General features: G+C 39.5%; 1 protein-coding gene across 1 annotated transcript in view; it reads right to left on the bottom strand.

Annotated features, from left to right (window-relative positions):
* Positions 1-14,234: 14,234 nt before the first annotated feature.
* Positions 14,235-23,812, bottom strand: part of LOC123017117 (sodium channel protein type 2 subunit alpha-like) — a 92,539-nt gene continuing 82,961 nt past the window's right edge. Inside the window, exons 22-27 of the mRNA XM_044418256.1 lie at positions 21,997-22,269; positions 20,915-20,968; positions 20,296-20,437; positions 17,196-17,296; positions 16,746-17,016; positions 14,235-15,409 (exon numbers count right to left, since the gene is read on the bottom strand). Coding sequence (XP_044274191.1) covers positions 14,235-15,409; positions 16,746-17,016; positions 17,196-17,296; positions 20,296-20,437; positions 20,915-20,968; positions 21,997-22,269 — 2,016 coding nt within the window. The remainder of the gene's footprint in view (positions 15,410-16,745; positions 17,017-17,195; positions 17,297-20,295; positions 20,438-20,914; positions 20,969-21,996; positions 22,270-23,812) is intronic.

Genomic DNA, 23,812 nt, shown 5'->3' with positions numbered 1-23,812 from the left:
ACTGTATTTTATATTGTGTGTGTATATATATTTATTATTATTCTAATGTATATATTTTAATTTTTATTTATGTGGATCTAATTTATTGTTGTAAGCCGCCCCGAGGCTTCGGCGAATGGGGTGGCATTAAAAAAAAAGTTTTAATAAATAAATAAATAAATAAATAAGAGGAGCCTAAATGTTTGTGGGAAAGCCAGGCAGATGAAAAGCAAGCAAAATTTCCAGCCAATTTCTTTTGGCTGAAAGAAGAAATTGTCAGCATTCAGCAGATTAGAAAATCAAAACATAAGATTTCTGATGAGTCCAATCTACTTGGGTGTTGATTTTTGATTTAAGCTATAACTGGAAATGCTTCAACAGTTATATTATGCAGTAATTTGCATTTTCCTAGCACTTGGGTTTATGTATATTTAATGGCAAAGTTGAATAATTTTGAATCATCACAGATTGACAATGCTGTGCAGACTGCAGGTAAGCCCTAAATCAATGCATTGGCATTTAATGAGCAAGCCAAAACCAGGCTGCCGCTGATCCTCTCAGAATATTTTTGTCTCTGTGACAAGATGCTAGGTGTGATTATCTTTCCTGAGAGATAGAGGCTACAGGAAGTCATTTCAATTAGCTTGAAAGGTCCAGGTGATACATGTGCATCCAGATGGGTGGGTGGAAAGATATGTATATATAAAAACTGACTGAGATTTTGGAATGCATTCTGTATGACACATTGTTACTGAAAGCTGTGCCTGAAGTATATGATTGATAGCATCTCATGGCTGTGGAATGTAGCGTTTGGTAATTGCAGTAGGGCTGAATCCAATCTACCTTATGGCCCATTAATTTTCATGGGTGTACTCTAATGAGGACTAATATTGTACATCACTGATAGTGTTTAATATGGGCACTATTTGATAAGTGGCTTGTCTTGTATTTAATATTTGATGCTGTTTTATAGCTGACATGTAGGGGATTTTTAATTTCACAACTATTTCTGGAACTTTTGTAGCATTTGGTACTTGACACTGGAGAATTTATGAGGTGCTTTGCATACCCATTATGAGATTTATTTTAAGAACACAATAAACTGATCGTTCTTTGTGCACCCTGCCAAATAGTCAAGACTTTATGAGGGACATAATTATTTAGAATTATGTTATATTTAGATGATGATTAAAGTAATTTTTAAAATTGGCTATTACAAGGATATTTAAAAAAAGAAGTTTAAATAATGTTTAATAGGCAGGAGCTGCAAGAAAATGTAGACTGCGATGGTCATAGTTCAAGCAAGACATGCCCTTTGTAGCATATTCTATTCCATATTTTCCCGTGTTGCTGCTGGTTTTGATTTTTTCTTCCAAGCCATCAGCATTCTTACCTACTGATTGCACTCACTCCTCATTGGGTTGTTTTGGGTGTTCCCTTTTCCCAGTCTGAGGATTTTATATCTACAGTTTTGCTGTAATTCTGCAAACTGTAGGGTTCCTCCAAGTCTACTAATACATCCCTCCTGTGCATTTTGGTCTTGTACACACAGAGGACCACTATTAGTATACCTTTATTTGAAACTTTCCTTAACACTGTCCATACTTTTTGGATTTTAGGTCACTGTACAGTAAATAATTGTAGCACAAATGCAGTAAAAAAGAATAAGTGAAATCCATAAAAATTAACTTGCAGTAAATTAAATCTCTGGGTTAGCAGAGCTTCTGCTGAAAAAGCCCTTTCTCTTGTTGCTGAATATTGTATCTCCAGGAAAGAAAGGACTTTTGCAGAAAATCACAAAAGGCAGGTACATTGATTTAGGAATTTCAGGCATTTTGGTCCCAAGCTGTTTGGTCTTTAAAAGTAAATATCAGTACTGTAAATTAGGCCTGGCTTTAGTTAATCTATAAACTTAATCAATACCTCTGTCAAAAAATTTGAACTAAAAAGGTTCTTTTCTGTGTAAAAAAAGAACCAATTTGATCATTTCTCACATACAAATATTTACAACTTACCTTACCAAGTCTGCCCAGTATCAATCAGAACTTACTTCAACCGATTTATTTATTTATTTATTTGGGAGGCTTCTATGCCGCCCCATTCGCCGCAGCCTCCTATTGATCACTATCATATCTATTTTATTGGCCATTTTTGTGAGGGTGGGGTAGGCCAAGGTGAAACTCAACAGGAAGGAGCAGCACTGCAGATCCATGTAGGATGCATGTTTCCGCTTTTTAAAAAAGGCCACCATCAGGTGGCATGTGGCATCTCCTCTCTGTACAAGGATGCCTGCTCTATGCCCGCTCTCCAGCACCAGCTGAGCTGTGTAGCTTGGATTTCTGGTCTTACTGGCAGGGCCAGAGGCCAGTCTGTGGCAAGGTTGCTAAGCAGCAGCACAGCTGTCCAGCCAAGGAGCCAGACCTAGACCGCAAAGAAATGTTTACCAGAAGCTTCCAGGTATGGTGAAAAGTTTTACAGTGATCCGTTCCTGGGCCCCTAAGCTGGAGTCACCTTCCAGAGCTGGGCTTAGAGACTGAAGGCCTTATGTCAGCCCTCTTATCAGGCATTTGGTTTACATTGCTCAGTGTTTCTCATGCTGAGGGTGACTGCAGAAGCTTCAGCACTTGAAGGTGTGTCTCCCAGTTCAGCAAACTCTCTTGCTGGGGCATAATTCCAGTGCAGGGTTTTTGGGGTGTTCATTGGTGTACACTGACTCCCATTGGCCCAGTACAATCTCAGGCCAGTGTTAGAGTAGTCCTCCTCTGAGAAGTTCCCTTTTGGTGCTTCTCCTGACACACATTGTCTAAAAAATAAGGTATGCCTTTTTCCTTTGTAACGATTGTTTTTACTCATACACACATTTAAGCAGACATCCTATTAGGCTAACACTCAGTCACTCTAGGATTTCTTTAATTTCATGACTGCTATAGATTCACATAGTGGGAAGATGTCCAGCTGGAAAATTTTATGGCATTATATAGGATAAAAATGGGTGGGGAGGAGTCAAAAGAATTAGGTATGGTACCTTGAGCTGCTTGGAGTGAAGATGGGTTACAAAAATGCTAAAATTAAAATTTCCATAGTCCATTTTATCCATTATTCATGTTTTACTTACAGGGAAAGTTTGGGTTAAGTGCACACACATGCACACGCATACTTCATATTCTAAAATGTAGTAAAATTTTAAACAACACAGGGTGAAATTATGGCACATACTACTAAAGAAGGAAGTGGAAGGAAGGCATCTGACATCCTAGGAAGGAATTTGGTGGTAATATGAACATGAGGACAGGAAAAGTGTAAAGAGGCAAGGGATTAGAATGGGGTTAGTTTGACATATTAATACTCATTACAGAGGACTGAGAACTGATGCGACATGGTGGCTATGAAACTGACCTATGAGCCAGGAAGTCCCCAGTTCAAATCCTACATGAACTTGAATGGCTTTAGGAAAGCTGCTGTCTCTGCTTCTGCCCCCTGGTTGTAATATTTTATTATTTTATGTATTTAGAACTATAAACATGGGAGATAATAATACTAAACTACAGTATAAATATTACTATGACTAACCTTAGAGGATTATAATAAGGATTACTGCAAAATAATAGATGAGGAGCACTTCAAACACTTGAAAATGTTATATAAATATTATTGCTGGATTTGTGTGTGAAATCTTTATGAACAGCAGAGAAAGAGGGAAGTCCTAAGATATTTGCCACACCCCAAAGTCTAGCATTTACATTCACATGGTGCTTGGAGATAACATAACTGCCGACCTGAACTGCCTGCAGTTTATTGGAAGGTTCAAGTATATCACCTTATCCATGTCTGCTCATCCATTTCTCCAGACTTCTAAAGCTCCAGAGTCAAAACCCAAACTTTAAACTGTTCTTTTGTTTCAGCTCTGCTTGCATACTCTATATGAAGAGCCTTTGTGTAAGGCATTGATAAGCTAAGTACAGACAATGCTAGTTTTCCATTTTAATTGCAATGCAGCTCTTCTCCCATGCGCACATTTGCAAAATCAGAAAATGCTTTTGTATCTTATTTGCTGTAACTTGGATGGAAATGGCCTAAAATATCCTTGATGATTATGGCTTTCCTGGTTATTAGAAGTGCGTCATCTTCCCCAAGAAAACCACACTAGGTTTCTAATTATTTCCAGTCTGTCTTGGCTTTGTGCAATATAGATATTAGATCAATGGCTTCTGGTTTACAACAGCTTTGCAGAACTCAGTCTGTGCTGCCAAGAAACCCCCACCTTAATCAGGAATCTAGACTGGAAATAGTCAGTAATCACAGTGGAAAGGTGCATGCAGGCCTTTTCCCACTAGCTACTGATGACTCCTCCCTTTTTACATTTCTTATACTGGTGTCAGCAAGGGCTTAAAGTGCCTTGTCAAGAAAAAAGGGCTGTCACTCACATAAGCATTCTTGGACATATCTTTTGCAAATTCAGTTTACAGATTGCACCTTAGAGAAGAACATAACTAAATTTCAGGGAGTGCCAGCTCCAGATTTTTCAGGGCTCTTGGATGAGACACCCTTAGTGGCCCTCCTCCCTCAGTGAGTCTGCTTTTTCCTCATGCTTCTCACCAGCTCCTCTTTCTCATAGCTCCCTCTTGCTTGCTTGACAAACAAAGAACCAGGAACAAATAGGAAGAGGAATCTCCAACTCCTCCTCCTCACCAGCACCCTTGGGTGCAGGGTTAGCCCAAGACCTTTTGCTACTTGAGTTGCATTATCAAGTAACTGCTCCCCCACTGTCATGATGTATAGTACCCAAGCCTGGTCAAGTAATTTTGCCTTCCTAACCCTATAAGTATATCATTCTGACTCTGCACATGGAAAAGGAAAAGAAAAACAAATTAAACCACCTTTCATGAAATGCGATTAGTTGACTGAGGCACCTGATGGGTATGTGTGGGTTCAACCCTATTATCCCATCTGTAGCTGAGGATGCAACACGCATGCACAAAATCCCAGAGACTATGGAAGGGTGGAGCTGAACTTAGTGCAAACATGAGATGTAGACTTTGAGCCGCTACCCACTCAGAGCATCAAGTTTTAAGGATATTATGTTTAGGAGCTGTTTGTAAGGTAAGGGAGTTAGTTTTGCATGTGACAGAGAGATCAGAGCAGGCCTAGGCCCTGTTTAATTCTTTCGGCTTCAGAATTATGCAACATAATTTAAGGTAAAGGGTACATTGGTGTGGGGCTAGCATGACTACATGGACCCAGCAAAAAGTTTGCTCTTCTCGTCGCAAGAGAATTCAAAAAGCCTTGGAGAATTCTTTCAGGGAATGGGGTCAAGAAACTGAAGCAGGGTGGTTGAGCAGTTACTAGTTGTGGTTGCTTTTAAGAAACTTTTCTGTTCTGGTATCTGACAAAGTTAAAAACAAATGCAGACAGAGAGGACAAGAATGTAGCACAAGCAATGGGCATGTTTGGCCATTTGAGAAAGTGTTCTGGGCAGCATCACATAATGGCTGCCGCAGGAGGAATGTCAAAGGACTGGTAACTGGCGCAAAGAATGGGTACAAGGCAGAGGTGGACTCTGAGCCCCAATACAGGAAACTCTTCCTATGAAACCACAGTTTTCAGCCTCAGCAGAATCCGATTTCATAGGGAGTCCACCTGCCAGTAAGTAATGGGGAGGAAAAGTGGGAGGTGTAGATCACCTTGGTAGATACTAAGGAAGGTGGCCAAGAAGGTATTGTGGTGCGTGGGCACTGTATTTCCTACAGTTGTAGATTCTCTGCTACTTTCACAGTGCAATGTTTATTACTCAATGAAACATTATTATAATTAAGGACTCTTGTTGTAACATACGTAGAATTTTATTAAGGATCTGTGGGGGAATTAATGAATGAATATATCTTTAGTTGGAAATTAGACCTACTTTATTCAGAACAGCACATTCTGGAGTAATTGTGCATAGCAAAGTATCATTCTTGTGGATTTGGGTCGAAACACTTGGGAAAAATGCAGGAACAGCCACAGATATGGTGTGCATACATTGTAAAAATGCATTGTTACAACTTGCCTTTGATATCCAGGGAGTATGAGGGTAACAAGTTATCCCATATATTCCTACCTGTCTTTTAAGATCACCTGCCAAGGTCTTTCTCAGGGAAACTCCCCCCCCCAAAGAAAAAAGTAAGGGAGTGACAACCAGAAGAGTCTTTTCGGTAGTGGCACCCCATCTGGAATATTCCCCACAGGGAGGTAAGCCTGGCACCATCCTTGCCATCTTTTTGGTGCCTGGGGAAAACCTTTTTATTTTCCAGTTATTTTAATTGTTAAGTTTATCTGTTATGCCAGTTTTAAATATTATTACTTGCTGCTGTGCAGGGGGGTTAAGCTCTTACTGCCACTGTGGTTGTTTGCCCTGTGGTTGTTACCTGTTGCCTGTTGTATTGTTGTATTGGTTTATTATTTATTCAATATGAATATTTTAAGAATTGCCTATGAGACTTTTACATTTATAAACTACCCAGAGAGCTACAGGCAATGGGGCAGTACAGAAATGTAATTAATTAATTACGTAAGGGGGAAAATGCCATGAAACAGTACAGGAAATATAATGCACTCAGATGTGAAGATGCATTGCTGCTGCATCTGATATTCACCTCATTTGGGAACATAAAACAGCTGCATCTTTCTTTTCTGCATAATAATTATAATCACATCCCTTTAAAACAATGTGGAATTAAAATGGAAAGTGAAACAGTAGCTCTTGTTAAAGTGCAGCTTCAGTCTGTTTCTTGATTATGCTGAATCAAGCTTGCAGCATCAACTGCCTGGATGAGAAATCAGTCTAGAATGCAGAACTTGGGTGTCTTTTGAGCTCTGATAAATTGTTGATGAGGTGTCTTTCCCTGTTTGTATCAAGTGCTGTTCTTGCAGCAGGGGCATGCGTGAGCCTGCATGCAATTTTCCCTCTCCCCAGGGACAAAAATGTGCCGCAGTTTACTTTGCTTGGGTTGCACTGCAGTGTGATCTGTTTTCTGAGGAAGGCACTCAGGTGGAGGTGTTTTTCATGCTACTAAGTCTTTTCTCCACAAGTGTATGTCTGTGTAACATTTAATAGATGCCTACCTGCATGACTGAAATAAAGCAGTTTGAGAGAGAGAGTGCAAAATGCCTCCAGTTTTCCTCTCCTGAAAATGCTGTTAATAATGCAGAGGTTTGCCGGTCATTGTTAATTCTTGTGCTGCTGCCTGCACTACACTGAAGATCCTCCTAATGTACTTTGAAGCCAGATATTTTTTCTGGATGCACTGCATAGGGAGAGCTAAGTAGTCTTCTTTAAAGTATGCAGTAGTCGATACACCTGGGCCATTGGTGGTTGGCTTTTAGCGGCTGTCTGTGTTATTTTTATCTGGCACTTTCTACCACTTGCATAGCATATCCTGCATTGTCACCATTTTAGCATATTATGGTCTGTTCTTTCATCAACAAAGGGAAAAACACATGCATCGTTCATTGCAAGCAAAACAAGGTATGCAACCTTCAGTTGTTTTTAAGTGAATCCCAAAGGATGGCATTTTAGCACAAACCCAGACTAGCTATGAGGCATTACATTGCAGGAAGATTCAGGTCTAGGATGTCATGAGCCAGAAGCCAGACATCAATATGGTTTGGTAGTTGTGTCCCAGAATCAATGAATGATGTAACTGAATAATGAAATGCATAGCCAGTGTAAAGGGCCCATGTGCCCTCTTTTGCAGAGGACAGTCCTCTGTTTTGAAGATTCTCTCTTTGAGGGTTTTGAAAGGCTGTGCCAACCAAGATAAAGGACCATTAGAAAGAAGGGCTGAGCCTCATGTTGCCCATCAACAGCACCCAGAAAGCAAACTGAGCGAGCCACATAGTGGGTCTTCTCAACTGTGGTGAGATGTACTCTATTGTCATTTGAATTATAATTTCTAGATTTGTACCTAAATTTGGAAGGGCCTAAGTGAATATGTTGCAAGTCAGCACCCTCTTATTTTGGTACCATATTGCCCCCCTTTTGGTGATTCATAAGTGGCCGCTGTAGGCTATTACGAAACATCACAAACCTGCAGTATGTAAGTTGAATGCAGCTTTTTCTTCTTAACAGAGCCAAGACTATTGACCATTTAGAGTTAAAAGAAATCAAATTGACAGAGACAATGACTAAACATTTTCTGATATGTCTTCTCTCTGATATTTACTATTTTAAATGAATGACTTTTCATTTTTCACATTGTTCAGTTATAAATTAATATTCTTTACAAAAAGAGAATGCTCCTATTGGTGATTTGTTAGGGCCCCAAAGAACTAAGTGAGAAATACATAATAAGAATACATAGCCAATAAACACACAAGGACCTTGCATCACATATTTTAATAATTCTCCATGCAAGTGGTTCACTACAAAGTGTTAAGCAGAACAGTACTTACGGGACATAAATATCATAATGGTCAGGTGCAATTTCACAGATGAGCTTCACTGGCAGTCCACTAGGTAGCACAAAACAGACAGATACCCGTGTCTAGTTCTGAATCATGTCTATGTAAATTTGGTATTACTGGCACAGAGTACCACACTGGGCAACTATGGTATGCCTCCCTGCAAAACGTTGAGTAGGATGCAAGGATGTGGCAACTCTGGGCTATACCCCCCCTTCTTTATTATTATGACTGTTTAGTACACTGGGTATCCTTGACATGGGAGTGGTATGTATAACTGTCTCATGGCCCAACTCATTGAGCTACACATAAGCCTGTGGCAACTTGTAAGGCTCACCCTGAGGATTGTGTGCATGAATTGGAATGGTCCAAAGTCTGGGGAGCATATCCCCAATTCCTTATTTATATATAGACATTTTGGCTATTCTGAGTATGGCAGAGGCAACAGGCCTCTGCAAGAAGTTCATCTATAACACTAGTCAATAGTCGAAGTAAAAGGATAACTTTTCTTCTTCCCTTTGTAACAGTCAGGATAACAACAAAAAGGCCCAGATAAGATTGATTTTGCTTGTAGCACTTCATTCTTGTGGAAAGGGGAAACACAATTACAGATGGTGGGCTCCAGGTTATATTTATGCTTGATGCGGAGGACACTATACTGGAGATAAGGGTGGTCTTGAATTCCATGCTGCCCCAGATAAAACCAAAAAACCAAAACCAAAGGAGACCACTCCATCAATCGCCTGCTGAATAGCAGGGCTAGCCCCGCATAAGATTGATATACATTTTGATGATAGGCAAAATAGTGTGATCACTGCAGGTCCACTATTTCTGACTTGTTGGAGTATAGACCTTGATTCCACTTTGAAAGTCACGTATGGGAAGAACTGTTGTCCTGTCACACAGACTAAAAGAACAAACAAAGCACATTTGTTGCCCTCCTGCCCTATGTGGGGGAATCATCACTTACCAGAATTCGTACCAAAATTGTTTAACATGTGCCTCACGTGCTCCTGAGAAAATCATGTCAAGAGAATAGGAAGCTATGGAGGTGCTATGGAAGGTGCAGTGGCAATCGCCATCACACCTGTGGCAGCCTGTCAACAAAATGTATTTTTCCATTGTAAATCTGGACTTGACTTTCCCCTACTCCAGCTGGACATGATCAGTAACCAAGTGTATCTTCTTGCTCTTTTTCTCTATTAAAAACCTTCCAGAATTGGCAGTCAATGTGAATTAACAAAAACACAAAACGTAACAGGATATATGATAAAAATTATTAACTTTATTTTTGGCTTGTTAGTAATGTAGTTAATATTTATGCTAAAATATTTTTCTACATGCAGTTCCTCAATATATATTACTAGGCAATAGTCAAAGTAAAAGAATAACTTTACTTTTTCCCTCTGTAACAAACAGAACAACAAAAATGCCCAGATAAGATTGCTTTTGATTTTAACAACTTTGTTCTTGCAGAAAGGGGAAATACAATTATAGAGGGTGGGACACAGGTTATATATAGGACAGTTCTAATGCAGTGCAGATGAAAAAGAATGAGCACGTCTTAGAAAATACTGCAACAGATGAAGTCCTCAGTGAATCAGAAGACCAAAATGTCTGATGCAAGCAGTATCAGAAGAACACAAACACTTTTTTTTAATTACAAAGATCATTCTATTTAGAGGCAAGTAGCCCTTTTCCCACCCATTTGAAATTATTTCAGAGTCAGATTTGATCATCTTTTCCTCTTATGTTTCTAAATGAAAGACTACAAGAACAGAAAAAAGTGATGCATATTTGCAACTGTAATCTCATTCCCCTACCCCCTCACATATGTTAAATATGTGGTGATATAAAACAGATGATTAAATAAGTAAATACTGCCATTATAGTGCACCTAACTGCAAACTGATAAACAAGGTGATTTAGAAAATAATATAAAATGTGCTTTTATAAAGTTTTATAAATTTGTATGTTTAAATCAATGAAGACATTTACAGCACATCGTTACAGAAATGGATTTGCACCATGTGATAGTCATTAAAAAAGACACAAGCAGCATTGAGCTGTTGCTAGCTTAAAAATAAAACTCTGCCTCTATGTTTGGGCTTTTTCTGCCATGGACACATGACTTATGCTGGACCACCAGAAGGTGCATCAGAGCAATACAAATTGATGTAGGGCTGTCTGTATTCTGCACCAGAAAATCCAGATGATGCAGCAAATCCAGCTCACGTTCTATAACCAGAATATATTGTGGAACTTGTCTAATGTTGCATATTCTAATCCATTTGGCAAGACTTACATTTACAAAGAATTTAGGATATTTCTTTTTGCAAAAGGCTGGGATAGCAGCTGAAGGGGATGAAAAGAAAGAGGAAGGGGATAGAGAGGAAGACCAGCTGACTTCTATTACGCCACAGAGCAAGGTTTATAGGATTAAAGAAATGAATAGCACAGGTTTTAAATAATCCATCAGATTTGCACAGGAAGAAAATAACAGTCATGAAGGGGGAGAAAGCACATGTTCTTTGTTTTTAGATGGTGCCTCTGCATAACCATAACCATAGAGAGGCATTGCGTTTTGCAGCCCCCAGTGTAGTACAGCCTTCCTCAACATGGTGACCTCCTGATTCACTGGGATTACAACTCCCATCCATGCTTGCTAGGAATCACTTGAGTTGTAGTCCACTGCATCTAGAGGGTACCAGGCTGGGGGAGGCTGCTGTAAGGAATAATAATCAAACAGGTAAGAAAGCTAGGCAAGGCACTGAAGCTCCATCCTTTGACCACATCATCACTCACCATGTTTTGCATAACCCAAATCCAGTAGACTGGAACCTACTTTATTCTTTTAAAGAAAAAAAAGGAAGGGAGTGAAATGAGGTCATTTGTTCTCAGCCCTCTATGAGGGGGGATGCTTCCATTTCAAACCCACAGATGTACCAAAGACACAAAGCCCTTGTTTGATAATGAAATAAAATAAAATAGAATGCTATTCTCTTCACGAAACTTGCACATTAAACTAAAGGCTTGCAGTAGATAATTGCTATGCTCCAGTAATTTTTTTCTTTGCACAAACTATTCAAACTATTTCAAAAATGCAAATACGCATTGTAAAGGGTGAGATGATGCCAGATTTGTAGAAGGGAAGACTATAGATACATGTTGTGTTAGCCCAAAGCTAAGTAGCTATGTAAGAGAATCCTTCAGAGGCGTCATTTCCTCCATGGGGGCAAATTTTACCTCGGCATATACCTCTCTTTCTACCTTTTTATGTCCTGGAGAGACTTAACATTGGATTAGGATTATTTCTCAAGTTTATTAAAACAATAATTGATCCAACTGTACCAAAGTAAGGCAAGCATAATGTGCTCACCTGGTCCGCTTCAGTAGATGACTTGTGGAATGCAGTGGTTAAAATGCAGTATTTCATGATAAAAGCAGGGAAACTAATCTACCCCACAGCTCTACAGTTTATGTTTGCACTGCAAATGTTATAGACACACAAAGATTTATCCTGGTGCTTCATAGCATAAATAGTTACATTGCCACAAATTTAGCAACCCTGAAACCTGGATGTAGTTCCCACTCTGCTGCTCTTTGCTACTTCCTATTCCCCTGCCCCACCCCATGCATGAGCTATAAAGTACAGCATGCCTTCATGCAAATCTTTTATCTGTACATGAAAGAGAATCGGAGAAAACTAACTTGCCAGATGAATTCCAGAGGGGTAGCCATGTTCATCTGTTACAGCAAACACACAAAGCAATCTTGTGGCACCTTATAAAATAAACACAGTCTGAATCTATATTCAGGAATCTGATAAACACTGTCTGAATATTCTTTAAGGTGCCACATGATATTTTGCCATGTTTGCCACATAAAAATTTGAACAAGAACACACATATGTAATATATATATTATTTTAAAATGAGGCAAAATGATTACTGGAGTAATAAATTGTCCGGACTGTTTGATATTAAGTGCTGGTTGGCTTCTACCCATATCAACCATGGTATGTATGTATGTACTATATCTCTGAAATAATGTCCATTTAAGCCCACACAGCCACAAACAAAGAGCATATGAACCTGTAATTTAGAGTATATATATGTGTTCTGAGCTGATCTTGACAAGGTTATTACTCCATACAGGAGAGCATGTGTGGACGTGTAAAATCTATCTGGCTTTTGCATTCTTATGTACCATACCCCACAGGTATTCCTGACCCAGTATTCTCCTTCTAAACATAAACGTCTGTATTCACCCCCTCAAACTGAAACATAAACAAATGTAGAATTTGAGGAGTTGGAAGGAGAAGAAATTGCCAAAGTGTGAGAAGCTTTTAATGAACAAATACTGAGGCTGTTAAGAGTCAATTGAGCCTGCTTAGATTGGGAAAAGGGAAACCCCACAGGAATCCATATAGTGCTATCAAGAGAAGATAGCATCAGGTCACTCCTAAGTTTCTGAGAAACACCCAGCTTGCCTCTTTCTGGTATTTTGAATCAGTTTAGTGACACGTGTTAGTTCCTTTTAAAATGGTGAAGCCCAGGATCTGAGGCAACCAATGATGCAGACCTCTTGGCAGCTGATGCAGGGGGAGTGTCTACCTTACCTGTCAGGAAGTAGCAGGTCCCACAGTCAGCACCACACATGTGCAAGCAGCCCTGTGATTGCCTCCCGCCTCCCAGTTTTTACAGGTGACTGGGAATTCCATTTGCCCTACAGCACACCACAGTGACAGCCCGTGGCCCAGCTGAGTGAATTGCCTCACCAGCTACTTTTGCCTGGAGGGCACCTTCCTTTACAAAGATGTAGCCTGCCTTGCACTCCCTTCCAGTTATATTGTAGGGCTGAGTACCTCTTAGTGGTTCAGAAAGGCTCCTTTAAGCTCTTTTTCTCTGGAAAGGCCTCCCCTCCTTTCTTCCTCACTTTAGCATTGACAGAAGAGGACAAGTACAGAATCTGCAGATTTGCTTAATGAACTGTATCTGTGGTAGATATTTGCTCTTCAGGATGGCGTTTGGGGACTTTGGGGGCTATGGGTGCAGACTTTTTCAAGCCTTGTATTTTTCCTTATACCTGCAGAGGCAGTCTTATTTAAGACCTAAAGTAATCTCTGGAATCCATGCAGAGGTTTTAACATCACAGCTCAACTGAACTAATATACTTAACCATGTCGCATCTTCTTCTTTTCTCTGTCCATCCCACCTACTAGATATGCCTCTTTCGAACTTACTCTCTTTCCAGCAGAGACAGGGATTTTCTGTTGCATGTTTGTATGGTCCAATCTTACAATGAACTGTCCCTAAATATTAACGCATTATTATAAGTATTCAATGTAAACAATTATCCGAGAAAGAGAGCTCAGCTCCATTGGTCAACATAATCATAAACAGTGATCTGCAAATGGAAATATGACTTGCACCAACAGAAATTTCTCAAACAAGATCCACAAGGCGGTTGGGATGCACATTCTGAATGCCATCATTGCAGCAATAGGATGTTTTGTTTATCATACACAGAATTATTGGCGCATTCTGACACTTCATAGCCTTTTTTCCAGTGCCAGCTGGTAAGAACAGCCATGTCCTCCTGAGTCGGCTACCCTACTGCCCCATCAACAGTACAATGATGGCTGCCTTGTGTCAGTTCAATGCTGGCCTTGGGTGCATGTAGATATCATGAGGGTTAATTGCAGGAATCATCAGTTTGGCATAAACTTTGAGCAAGATTCCTGTTGGTATCGGTGTTACTTCCTTAAGCTGTAAACAATCTGCTGTAGACAGAAGTACTTGATTGTTTTGTGTCTACTTTTTGCTCTCCTTGACATCTTTCCCTTTTTCTTCTTTTTCTGACTTTTCTTGTTCATATTTGTCTGGCTTTGTTACACTCTCATAGGAAGGAGGTGAGGTTGTGGAGGAGCTCCTCTCTGTCTTTTCCAGAGTCAAGTTCAAACTTGATTTGTCCATGATCATTTGATTTTTGACAGCAAAGTCCTCATCTTTCTCAAAGAGGAATGAAGCATTGCGTACTGGTTTCCTTAGCTGGTATTTTCTAAAGGCTCTCTGAATGATTTTAGCAGACTCCTCCTCAAGCTTCCGCCTTAGTGTTGTTGTAATTGGTTCATAGGAGACTTTGGAAGGATTGGCAGCCATAAACCGATTTTCCATTTGCACCCGGAGAGCATCCATTTCATCACTTTCACCCAACACACGTTTTGTGAAGGCAAACAAGATATCAAGGCAGTGAATTCTGTCACCACTTACCATAGGCAGGTCCATTGCAATAAGTTGAATATGGTTTGGTTTGGGTATTAAGAGAGGAGGCTCTAGTGAGGCAGCAAAATCAAAGAGTTGGCAATACTCTATAAACTGGGTTGCATCTGGATCAAATTTTTCCCAGACCTCATAGAACATTTCAAAATCATCTTCACCTAATGGCTCAGTGCTTTCCTCTGTAGCAACGCTAAAGTTCTCCAAAATGACAGCAATGTACATATTGACGACAACTAGAAATGATATGATGATGTAGCTGACAAAGAAGAAGATCCCAACCGAAGGATTGCCGCATTCTCCTTCGGTGGTACTTCCTGGGTGGACTTTTTTAGGATCACAGTCTGGTGGCTCACTGTTAAGAATGGGCAATAACAAGCCATTCCAGCCCGCAGAGGTGGTGATCATAAAGAGGCAGATCATGCTGTTGGCAAAAGTTTCAAAGTTGAACATGTCGTCAATCCCAGCTTCCTTTTTAACATAGGCAAATTGGGACATCCCGAATATGGCGTAGATGAACATGACCAGGAAGAGGAGGAGGCCAATGTTAAACAAGGCCGGGAGAGACATCATCAAGGCAAACAGCAGCGTGCGGATCCCTTTTGCGCCCTTGATGAGGCGCAGGACGCGACCTATCCTGGCAAGTCGGATCACTCGGAACAAGGTGGGTGACACAAAGTATTTTTCAATGATCTCCGCCAGGAACATACCTGTAAAAATTACAGCAAAATAAAATATCTTGTATATTGGTTTAACAACAACATCATTTTCCCCTCTCCCATTATAGCAAATCAGTGACTGCAGTGCAAAATGGAAATGGTGAATCACCATCCCTCTGGCTATTTTTAGCTGGGATTGTCTCCATCCAACACACATAAATTTGTGAGAGGAAATATATTGTGGCTGTTCTTTGAATGTGAGAAGGCAGGAACAGTATGGCAGAAGAGAACGGTGGCATGTTTGGCATGTTTAAAGCCCTTCCCATCACTAGAATAATTCATTTTGTCTGTGCATAGCACTTCTCTGACTCAGAGACTGTGAGAAGAGGGTGCTGCTCACTGGATACTCCAAGAGGCAGAGAGGATTGTTACCTGCAGGCCACTGCCCACCCTCCAAAATCTATTTTGGAGAGCTGCTGTGGAAAGCCTTCAGAGCAATGACTGAGGTCCAAGGTCCCCCCCCCCACCGCTTTTCTTTTTGGCAAAAATGACCTCGCCCTCTGCCAGTGGGGGCTCTCTGCTGACTCACAGCCCCTTCTGTGAGCAAAGGGAGCTGTGGAAGAACAAATATGTATCCAAGCCTTTGATAATAAAATTATGTTCCCCTTTTTAATATTCCCAAGCTGGTTTTTGGCAAGCAATTTAGTGACTGGCTTTCTGCTCTTTCTCTTCTGAAGCTTCCTAACACGGCTCACTGGTATAGCAGAGCATAAACAAAATAAAAGAAAGATTTACCTTTACAGGTATTGTGACCTGCAAAGCAAACCTTACCATTGTATTTCCCTTGAAACCAAAACAAACCCATGACCTGCCAGGCCTGAAAGCCAACTTAAAAGATAAATAAGCCCTACTCTTTATTGATTAAGTCACACCACAAACTTTTATTGCAGGCCAAATAATGGAAAATCAAACAGCTATGATTAAAGCTCTTCATCACCACCCTGCTCATATAGCTTAGTGCCTTTTGGTGGGCTGATGCTGCACTCTTCCCTCCATCTGCATCTCACACTGCAACAGCAGCCGCAAGGGCAATTTGAGTGTCTTCAGTGTATGCTACCAAGCAAATAGAATTGGAAATCCTGCATGAGCAAGGTTTCTATTCTTTGTAGATCCATAATCTGCAAAGAGGACAAGCCCTGTTGAAGAATTGGCTAATTCCACATTATCGTTTGTTTAGTAGGGGCCAAGGGGTACTGTGCTTATGTGCATGAGCCGTCAATCCCCCCACTTCCCCTCAGATACCAGTTATCTGATGTTGGCAAAGCCCAAAAATAAGCCAATCTTTTTCTTTATTTACATACTACCTTGAAGCCCAAATGTTTCTTACCTACAATGGAGAGTATGACAACCACAAAATCGAATATATTCCAACCAATAGTGAAATAATAATAGCGAAGTGAAATCAATTTCAGGAGGAATTCCGCAGTGAAAAGGACAATGAAAACCAAATTAATCCAGTACAAAGTGTTTTCCATAGAGGGGTCCTGGTCAGCTGTTTCTACCATCATGGTGATCATATTAAGACAGATGAGAATCATGATACCAATGTCGAATGCTTGCTTGGTCACAAAATCAAAAATAAGGCCTTGGAATTTATTCTGGAAGAACAAGACAGAAAAAAAAAAAGATTTCCTGGGGGTGAGAAGGATGTTACTTGGTAAGTTGCTTTTTTAAACTTTGCTGGAAGAGTGCAGTTCTTTATTTACAGTTGGTATTTTGTTTCAAATTGTAGTACAGGGACTGCACACTGAAATACAAAAATAAAAGCCACTCTTACTGCTGGCCTTGGTATTGGTTTCTGTGGTTTCTTGGAGCCCAGTTTTTTCATTGCATTGTAATATTTCTTCTGTTCTTCTGTCATGAAGATGTCTTGACCTCCTAAGTAAAGGATTAAAAAATCCAAATGATTGCAACCATTGCGTTAGACCCAGCAGTACAGTGTTAATGCATGCATAACCTCACTTTATTTCAACAGAATTTGCATGCTTGCAATTGTTCATTGGCATATTTAAACTTCAAATATAAAATGAAATCTACCAATTGTGTCATGCATCTTTCATCAAGTGTATCTAGTCTTCACAGAAAACACAGCTTTCCATATATCACATACTTTCTTTTAAAAGACAGTGAACATATCTGATATGTATCACTGTTTCATATAAAAACTTAACCTCAGAGTTGTGCAGGAGTACACTGAAGTTACTTATTCTTTACATTTCTGTTTATTTGCATCATTGCAAATTCCATTAGAGGAAAGTGGTAGCTTCCATGCAGAGCAAGCTATCTATTAAAATATAATCCTACTAGAAGGTGCTTCCTTGGAAAGAATTAGTCTTCCTCTAATAGGACTCCTTCAGTCAATGGAAAAAGGCTCCTTATATCTGAGCAAACTCCTTCCAGTGTGGAAGGGAAACCCTGGATCTAACTCTACATCTCTGAGTTTCTCAGGTGCTTCAATGAATAAGGCTGTCCTAGACATGACAGAACATTTGTAACTGCAAGGAGGCAACAAATTTATTTATTTATTTATTCATTCATTTAAAACTTTTCTAGACCATCCCATTACCGAAGTCTCGGGACGTTTTAACAATACAAAATGTAAAAAATTTAAAACACAGCATCCTAAAAATTCAACTAACAATAAAACCCCAATTAAAACATCAGGTCTTAAAACATTGGGAAAATAAAAAGGCTTTGGCCTGGCACTGAAAAGAATAAAGTGATGGTGCCAGGTGAACCTCTCTGGGGAACGAATTCCACAATTGGGGCACCACTGCAGAGAAGGCCCTTCAGGGAGTGTACCCAGAGAAGGGCCTCTGCCCCAGATCCTATGGGATGGGCAGGCACATATGGAAGGAGACTGTGTAAATTCTGGTAAGTTTGCAAATAGTATCTTGTAGAACAAGTATGGAGAATCTCTGGTCTGGCTGGCCAGTTCTGCTTTCCAAATCAGACCTGTCCAGCCTTGGATAGGGCCAATCCTTCTGCTGCTTAGATGGGAGATGGGAAGGAAGTAGAAGGAAAAGCAAAGCTGGCTTTTTCAGGAAGCTCCTTTGTTGCCCTCACTTCTTCCCTGTGTTCCCCATGCAGGGAATGCAAAGTGACCATGAAGCCAGTACGTCTGTGGGCTTCACTCTCCCAGGCTCCACATTCCTGGGGAAAGCCTGAGGAACTCTAGCCTGAGCTCTGGCCAGTGATCCAATGACATCACTGGACAGGGGCTCCACAGAAGAGCATGGATGATGCCTGCAAGAAGCTGCCAGGTTCAATCCCTGGCATCTTGAATGCTGGGAAGAAGTCCCATCTGAAACCCTGAAGAACCACAGCCCTCCGGTGCAAGGCAATGTCTTCTGTTCCTCCCTGGGAACATGAGAGTGGCCCATGGAGTTGCAGATGCCAGTTATGGGAATTGTAGTGCAACAAGGCTGGCAAAGGCTGGCAGATGGTTTTGCTTCCAAATATGAAGCAAAAGCCTGTCACATCTTGTCTTTGGTGTGGCAGTCCCTGATGCTTCAGAACACGGTGCTGGAGGGTGGCAAGGAAAAATCTCTTTGTCACTCCTTGGATAACACTCCTTGGATAACAGTGAAATCCGTTAAAAATGACAAAACATCTATAAATATGAATCAATCTCAGAGCATAATTCAAAGACTTTCATGCTTTAATGTACAGTTGAAGTTGCTAGGCCTTTATTAGATTCATATTCTGCCTTTTTCTTTTCTAAAAAACTAAAAGCAGCTGACATCATGTCCCTCCTCCTGTGCTCAATCTTATCCCCACAACAACAACTTTGTGAGGTAGGTTGGGCTGAGAGACTGTGACAGGCCCAGAGTCATCCAGTTGGCTCCACGGCTGAGCAGGGACTAGAATCCAGAGTTGCACTCTTAATCATTACACCACACTTGTTCTTATATATTCATTTTTAATACTGTGAAGGGCAGAGCTGCAAAAAGGGTGGGGATAACTATGCAGAGTTGAAATGATGAAATGCATCCTACAGATCTATGAAATGACTCAAGTTTTCAAATTACTCGAAAATGTTTGTTCAGAACCCCACACTTGAATGATAGTGAATGTTTACCCCTCCCCAAAGTTCACAAGCTCCTGAATGTGAGGCTTGCATTTGCAAAATAAGAAGTTTAAAAATGCACAACTTAAAAACATACACTTTAAAGTGTACATTTTAAAAAGTGAGTATTTAAAAACATGCACTTTTAAATATTTACATGTTCATAATATAAGGGAGACAATAGGCAGTTTATAATGAATACTTTAAAATGCACAATTTAAATCTTGTATTTTAAAGTTGTGCATTTTCACACTTAACTCAGTGGGGCAGGGGAGTGAGCACTTCCGACAATACCATTTTTTCTGTTCAAGTAAACTGGAAAAACAGTTCACAAACCAGAATGGGGGAGAACTGAACCAAGCTCTTAAGTAAAATTGGAAAATTTCGGTGCAAACACTCTTGGTTTTTCCATTCCTAGTGAATGCTTATGTATGGTCAGTAGCTCCATGTACTTATGGGGTGTTTGGATGTTTATCCATGTGCAAGGAGACACTGGATCAAAATAAATGTTGCACTGCAACTTTCCAGTCAGTTCTGTTTTAACAGGCTGAAATACAAACACAAATTGCTCTCGCTCACTCTCATACATATGCACTCATTCTGCATTATGTACAGTGAACAATTAGTACTATTTTATGCTTCAATATAGCTGCATATGAATTATTTCCAAGACTGTTTTAGAAGAAATGCTTCCAAAACCCATGGCATTAGGAAGCATGTTGTTCATTCTTGAATTATACATGTCTATGACTTGATAGCCATTTATCTAACATGCAGTTTACTACATCAGGTATAATAATCTGAACACTTATCTTCTTTTTTTGTTGGTTGAAATTATCAATGATGACACCAATAAAAAGATTCAAGGTGAAGAATGAACCGAAGATGATGAAGATGACGAAGTAGAGATACATATACTGGTTAGCCTCATATCTGGGCTGCTGATTCAACTATAAAACAAGGAGACATGGCAAACTATCAGTCAGGGTTTATGCTTTGACAAATTGAAATACAAGTGCTCCATGAAGGAGGATATATGTGAAGAGAAAGCAAAGTGAGAAATGCAGTCACAGAGGCCATCGGTAAGGTGCCTTGCTGCACCCGTTTCCTTCATGGCCAAGGCAGAAACAGACTTAAGGTGGGGAGCCCTCACTTCCTCCTGCTTGAACCTGAGCAGCAGGAGGTAGCACCTCCAGAACAGTCAAGAAAACCTAAACATAGGCACCAAATTTTAGAAAAGATGCCTAAATCCTAACATTTGCTGGGTTTATCATTTAATTTTTCAGTAGTACCATTGTTAATACCAACTGGGAAGGAAAAGCCATTGCCATTGTTGTTATATGGTAAATGCTCAGATGATCAAATTGAAGTTGTGTCCTCTTCAGGGGAGGTGGCAGGGTGGGGGTGGGGGAGCACTATTTACTTACACCTGTTGAATCCACAGCCGCATACATGATCTCCATCCATCCTTTAAAAGTGGCCTAGAAAGAGGCAACATGGGAAAAGTGGATAAAGATAACAAAAGGCTTTTTGTTGTTAGATGGCATAAGTTTAGTAAATTATAATAAATTAAAATGTTATGCAAATTTCCCATTCGGTGGAAGCACATTTTTGCATTGGATACAGATGGCAGTTCTAGTGCATGTCTGCAGTTGAGGTATCCCCAAATCCGCTTCCCTCCTCGCAGGGAGGGATGCACCACCTGCACGTATCATGCTCACAAGTCGAAGGAGCAGGGCTACACTGCTGCTGCCCCATCACCCACGCATTGAGCAGGCATCTGATGGCACTGGTGGCCTCACTTGCCTTCCTCTACAAGTGGGTAATCTGTGAACTGATCTATAATTCATTAAGAGCCTCCACTATTGAGCGGTATAAAAATGAACCGAATAAACATACTAGTTGGGCATGCTAATAGTACACTATGTACAGGAAGTTCTGCTCAACCACAAGGGCTTGAATGGGAGCTGACTAAGTGCCCTACATGCCCTTGGGTGAAATAGGCATCGGCTAACTAAACAACAACACTTTTGGTGAGCAATAGGAATTCCTTCCTACGGGTGCAGAATGGACCATGTGTTTCATAGTACACTGCTTCACTGCTGTTAAGTCTTATGATATCTGATTTGCATTATAGTGTAGTAAAATTATGGGCCTGCAGAGAATTTACTTGACTATCAAAACTGGTATCTGTTCCAATGTTCTTGCAGATATCACACACGTGGTTCTGAATTTTTGTTCGCTGCTTTCTAAGAATGCAATCCTATCCATGTTCAGGTGTATTCTCTATCTGAACATGGAAACAATTGTGCCCTAGTGAATATTTTTGTACAGAACTCTTGTGCATTTGTGTGTGTGTGTACTACACATGTGCACACACAAGGCCTGACAGAAGTCCCTTGCAATGAGGCCTGTATTGGAGAATATCTAGGAGATCGGTGCCCTATGAAATCAACATCCACCATATTGCAAATGAAGTTATGACTAACATCAAATTAGGGTTACTTACAACTTGAAGTAGAGAGAGGTACCCAGCTCCAACATTATCATAGTTTACTTTTACATTTCTCCATCTGGCAACATCTGACATAGTTTCACAAACAGATTTATTCTCAACCATGTCAGGTGAAAGCATTGCTCCATCAGTTTTATTAACACAGTGATAGAAAGTGCCAGCAAACAGATTGACACCCATGATGCTGAAAATTAGCCAGAATATCAGGCAAACAAGAAGCACGTTCATAATAGATGGTATGGCTCCAATCAGGGCATTCACAACCACCTAGAGAAAAAAATTTAAAAAGTGACCATTAAAAGGCTGTATAGCCATGTATACAACAAATAAGAAAGTAGTTAGGTAAATTAGGGTGCAGATATTTTAACAGATAATAGGTTATTGGCCAATTACAAAAAGTATAACTAACCAACTAATCAATTGTATCAATTTTAATTGATTAACATAGTAATCCATTTATTTTATTTATTTGTTCTCCACATTTCCTTTTAAATTTTTAATAAATTTTATTAAACTACCAAAACCAATACAATTAATATAATAACAATGAACATGATTAATCATTACTAATAAGCATAATTAAACAATACAACAAGACCAGTGCTCCCTCCATCAGGACCAACAAATTAAGTCACTTAAGGTAAGATCATTTATGCATCCAGGTTGCCCCACTTCCCTTCCAGAACTGCACTGACTCTTGTGATGGTTCACACCCCTTTCCTTTTATGAAAACATATTCAGTAAATGGTCTCCAAATATTTTAAAAATTGTTTTTACTTAGCAAATCTCTTTTGCATTTAATATTGCAAGTTAACATCATTAATAGCTATATTCCAGACTTCTTTAAACCAGCCAACTATGTGATATTCCTCTTTTGTTTTCCATTTCCTTGCTATTATCTTACTGCTGTTAATAAATTTATCATCAATTCTTTAGTATTTGTCCTATTCCATTCTCTAAATAATGATAATAATGCTCATCCATGGTCAGCTTCAATATTTAAATTCAATATTTTACTAATTTATTTGAAAACCATTTCCCAAAACTCATTTGTATATTTATATTCCCACCACATATGGAAATATGTTCCCACTTTCCAATTGCATCTCCAACAAACAGTGGAGTAAACCTTATTCATATAATTCAATTTAACAGGAGTTAAACATCATTTCCAAACAAGTATATAAAAATTCTCTTTAATTCTTATTGACATAAATTTTAAAATTCTCTTATCAAACATTATTCCATTCTTCAGTACCAGTATTTCCTGTTAAATCTATTTCCCAAGACTCTTTAAGAGGATCAAATCGATCATTTGACTTACCATTCCTCTCATCCACATATTATCTTGTTTTTCTTTCTGTAGAACAGTATCTTCAGATTTAGTATATTCTCTACATTTACCATTTTTCTTCAGCCGATCTTTAGTCCAACAATCTAACTGAAGTTTATTCTACCAGTTTACTTTATTCTGCCCCATGGTTGCTTGTATCATTTCTTTACTCTTCGTTTTCTCTAACCAATCCTTTAACCTAATAACATGTTTGCTCTTCAGTACTTCCCTCAAACTACTACTCAGATTCTCTGAGAATCTTTCTAATTCTTTAATTGGATATAACAGTGAAATTGATGGGATAAATATACGGTATCCCTAAATTTATTCCAAATTCTTTAAAAAAGCATTTACTATCTTTTTGATATTTTTTATCTTGTTGAAGAATAATATTTAATAAGGCTCCCTTTACATCTTGATATTCTAATTTACCCCATATTATCTTATCTGGTTGCAGTATAATATCTGGTATATGCC

Source organism: Varanus komodoensis, unplaced genomic scaffold (assembly GCF_004798865.1).
Source record: "Varanus komodoensis strain SLA01 unplaced genomic scaffold, ASM479886v1 scaffold9, whole genome shotgun sequence".
NCBI classification, from domain to species: domain Eukaryota; kingdom Metazoa; phylum Chordata; class Lepidosauria; order Squamata; family Varanidae; genus Varanus; species Varanus komodoensis.
The sequence above is the reverse complement of the archived record's forward strand: the minus strand, read 5'-3'. Positions and strand labels throughout refer to the sequence as shown.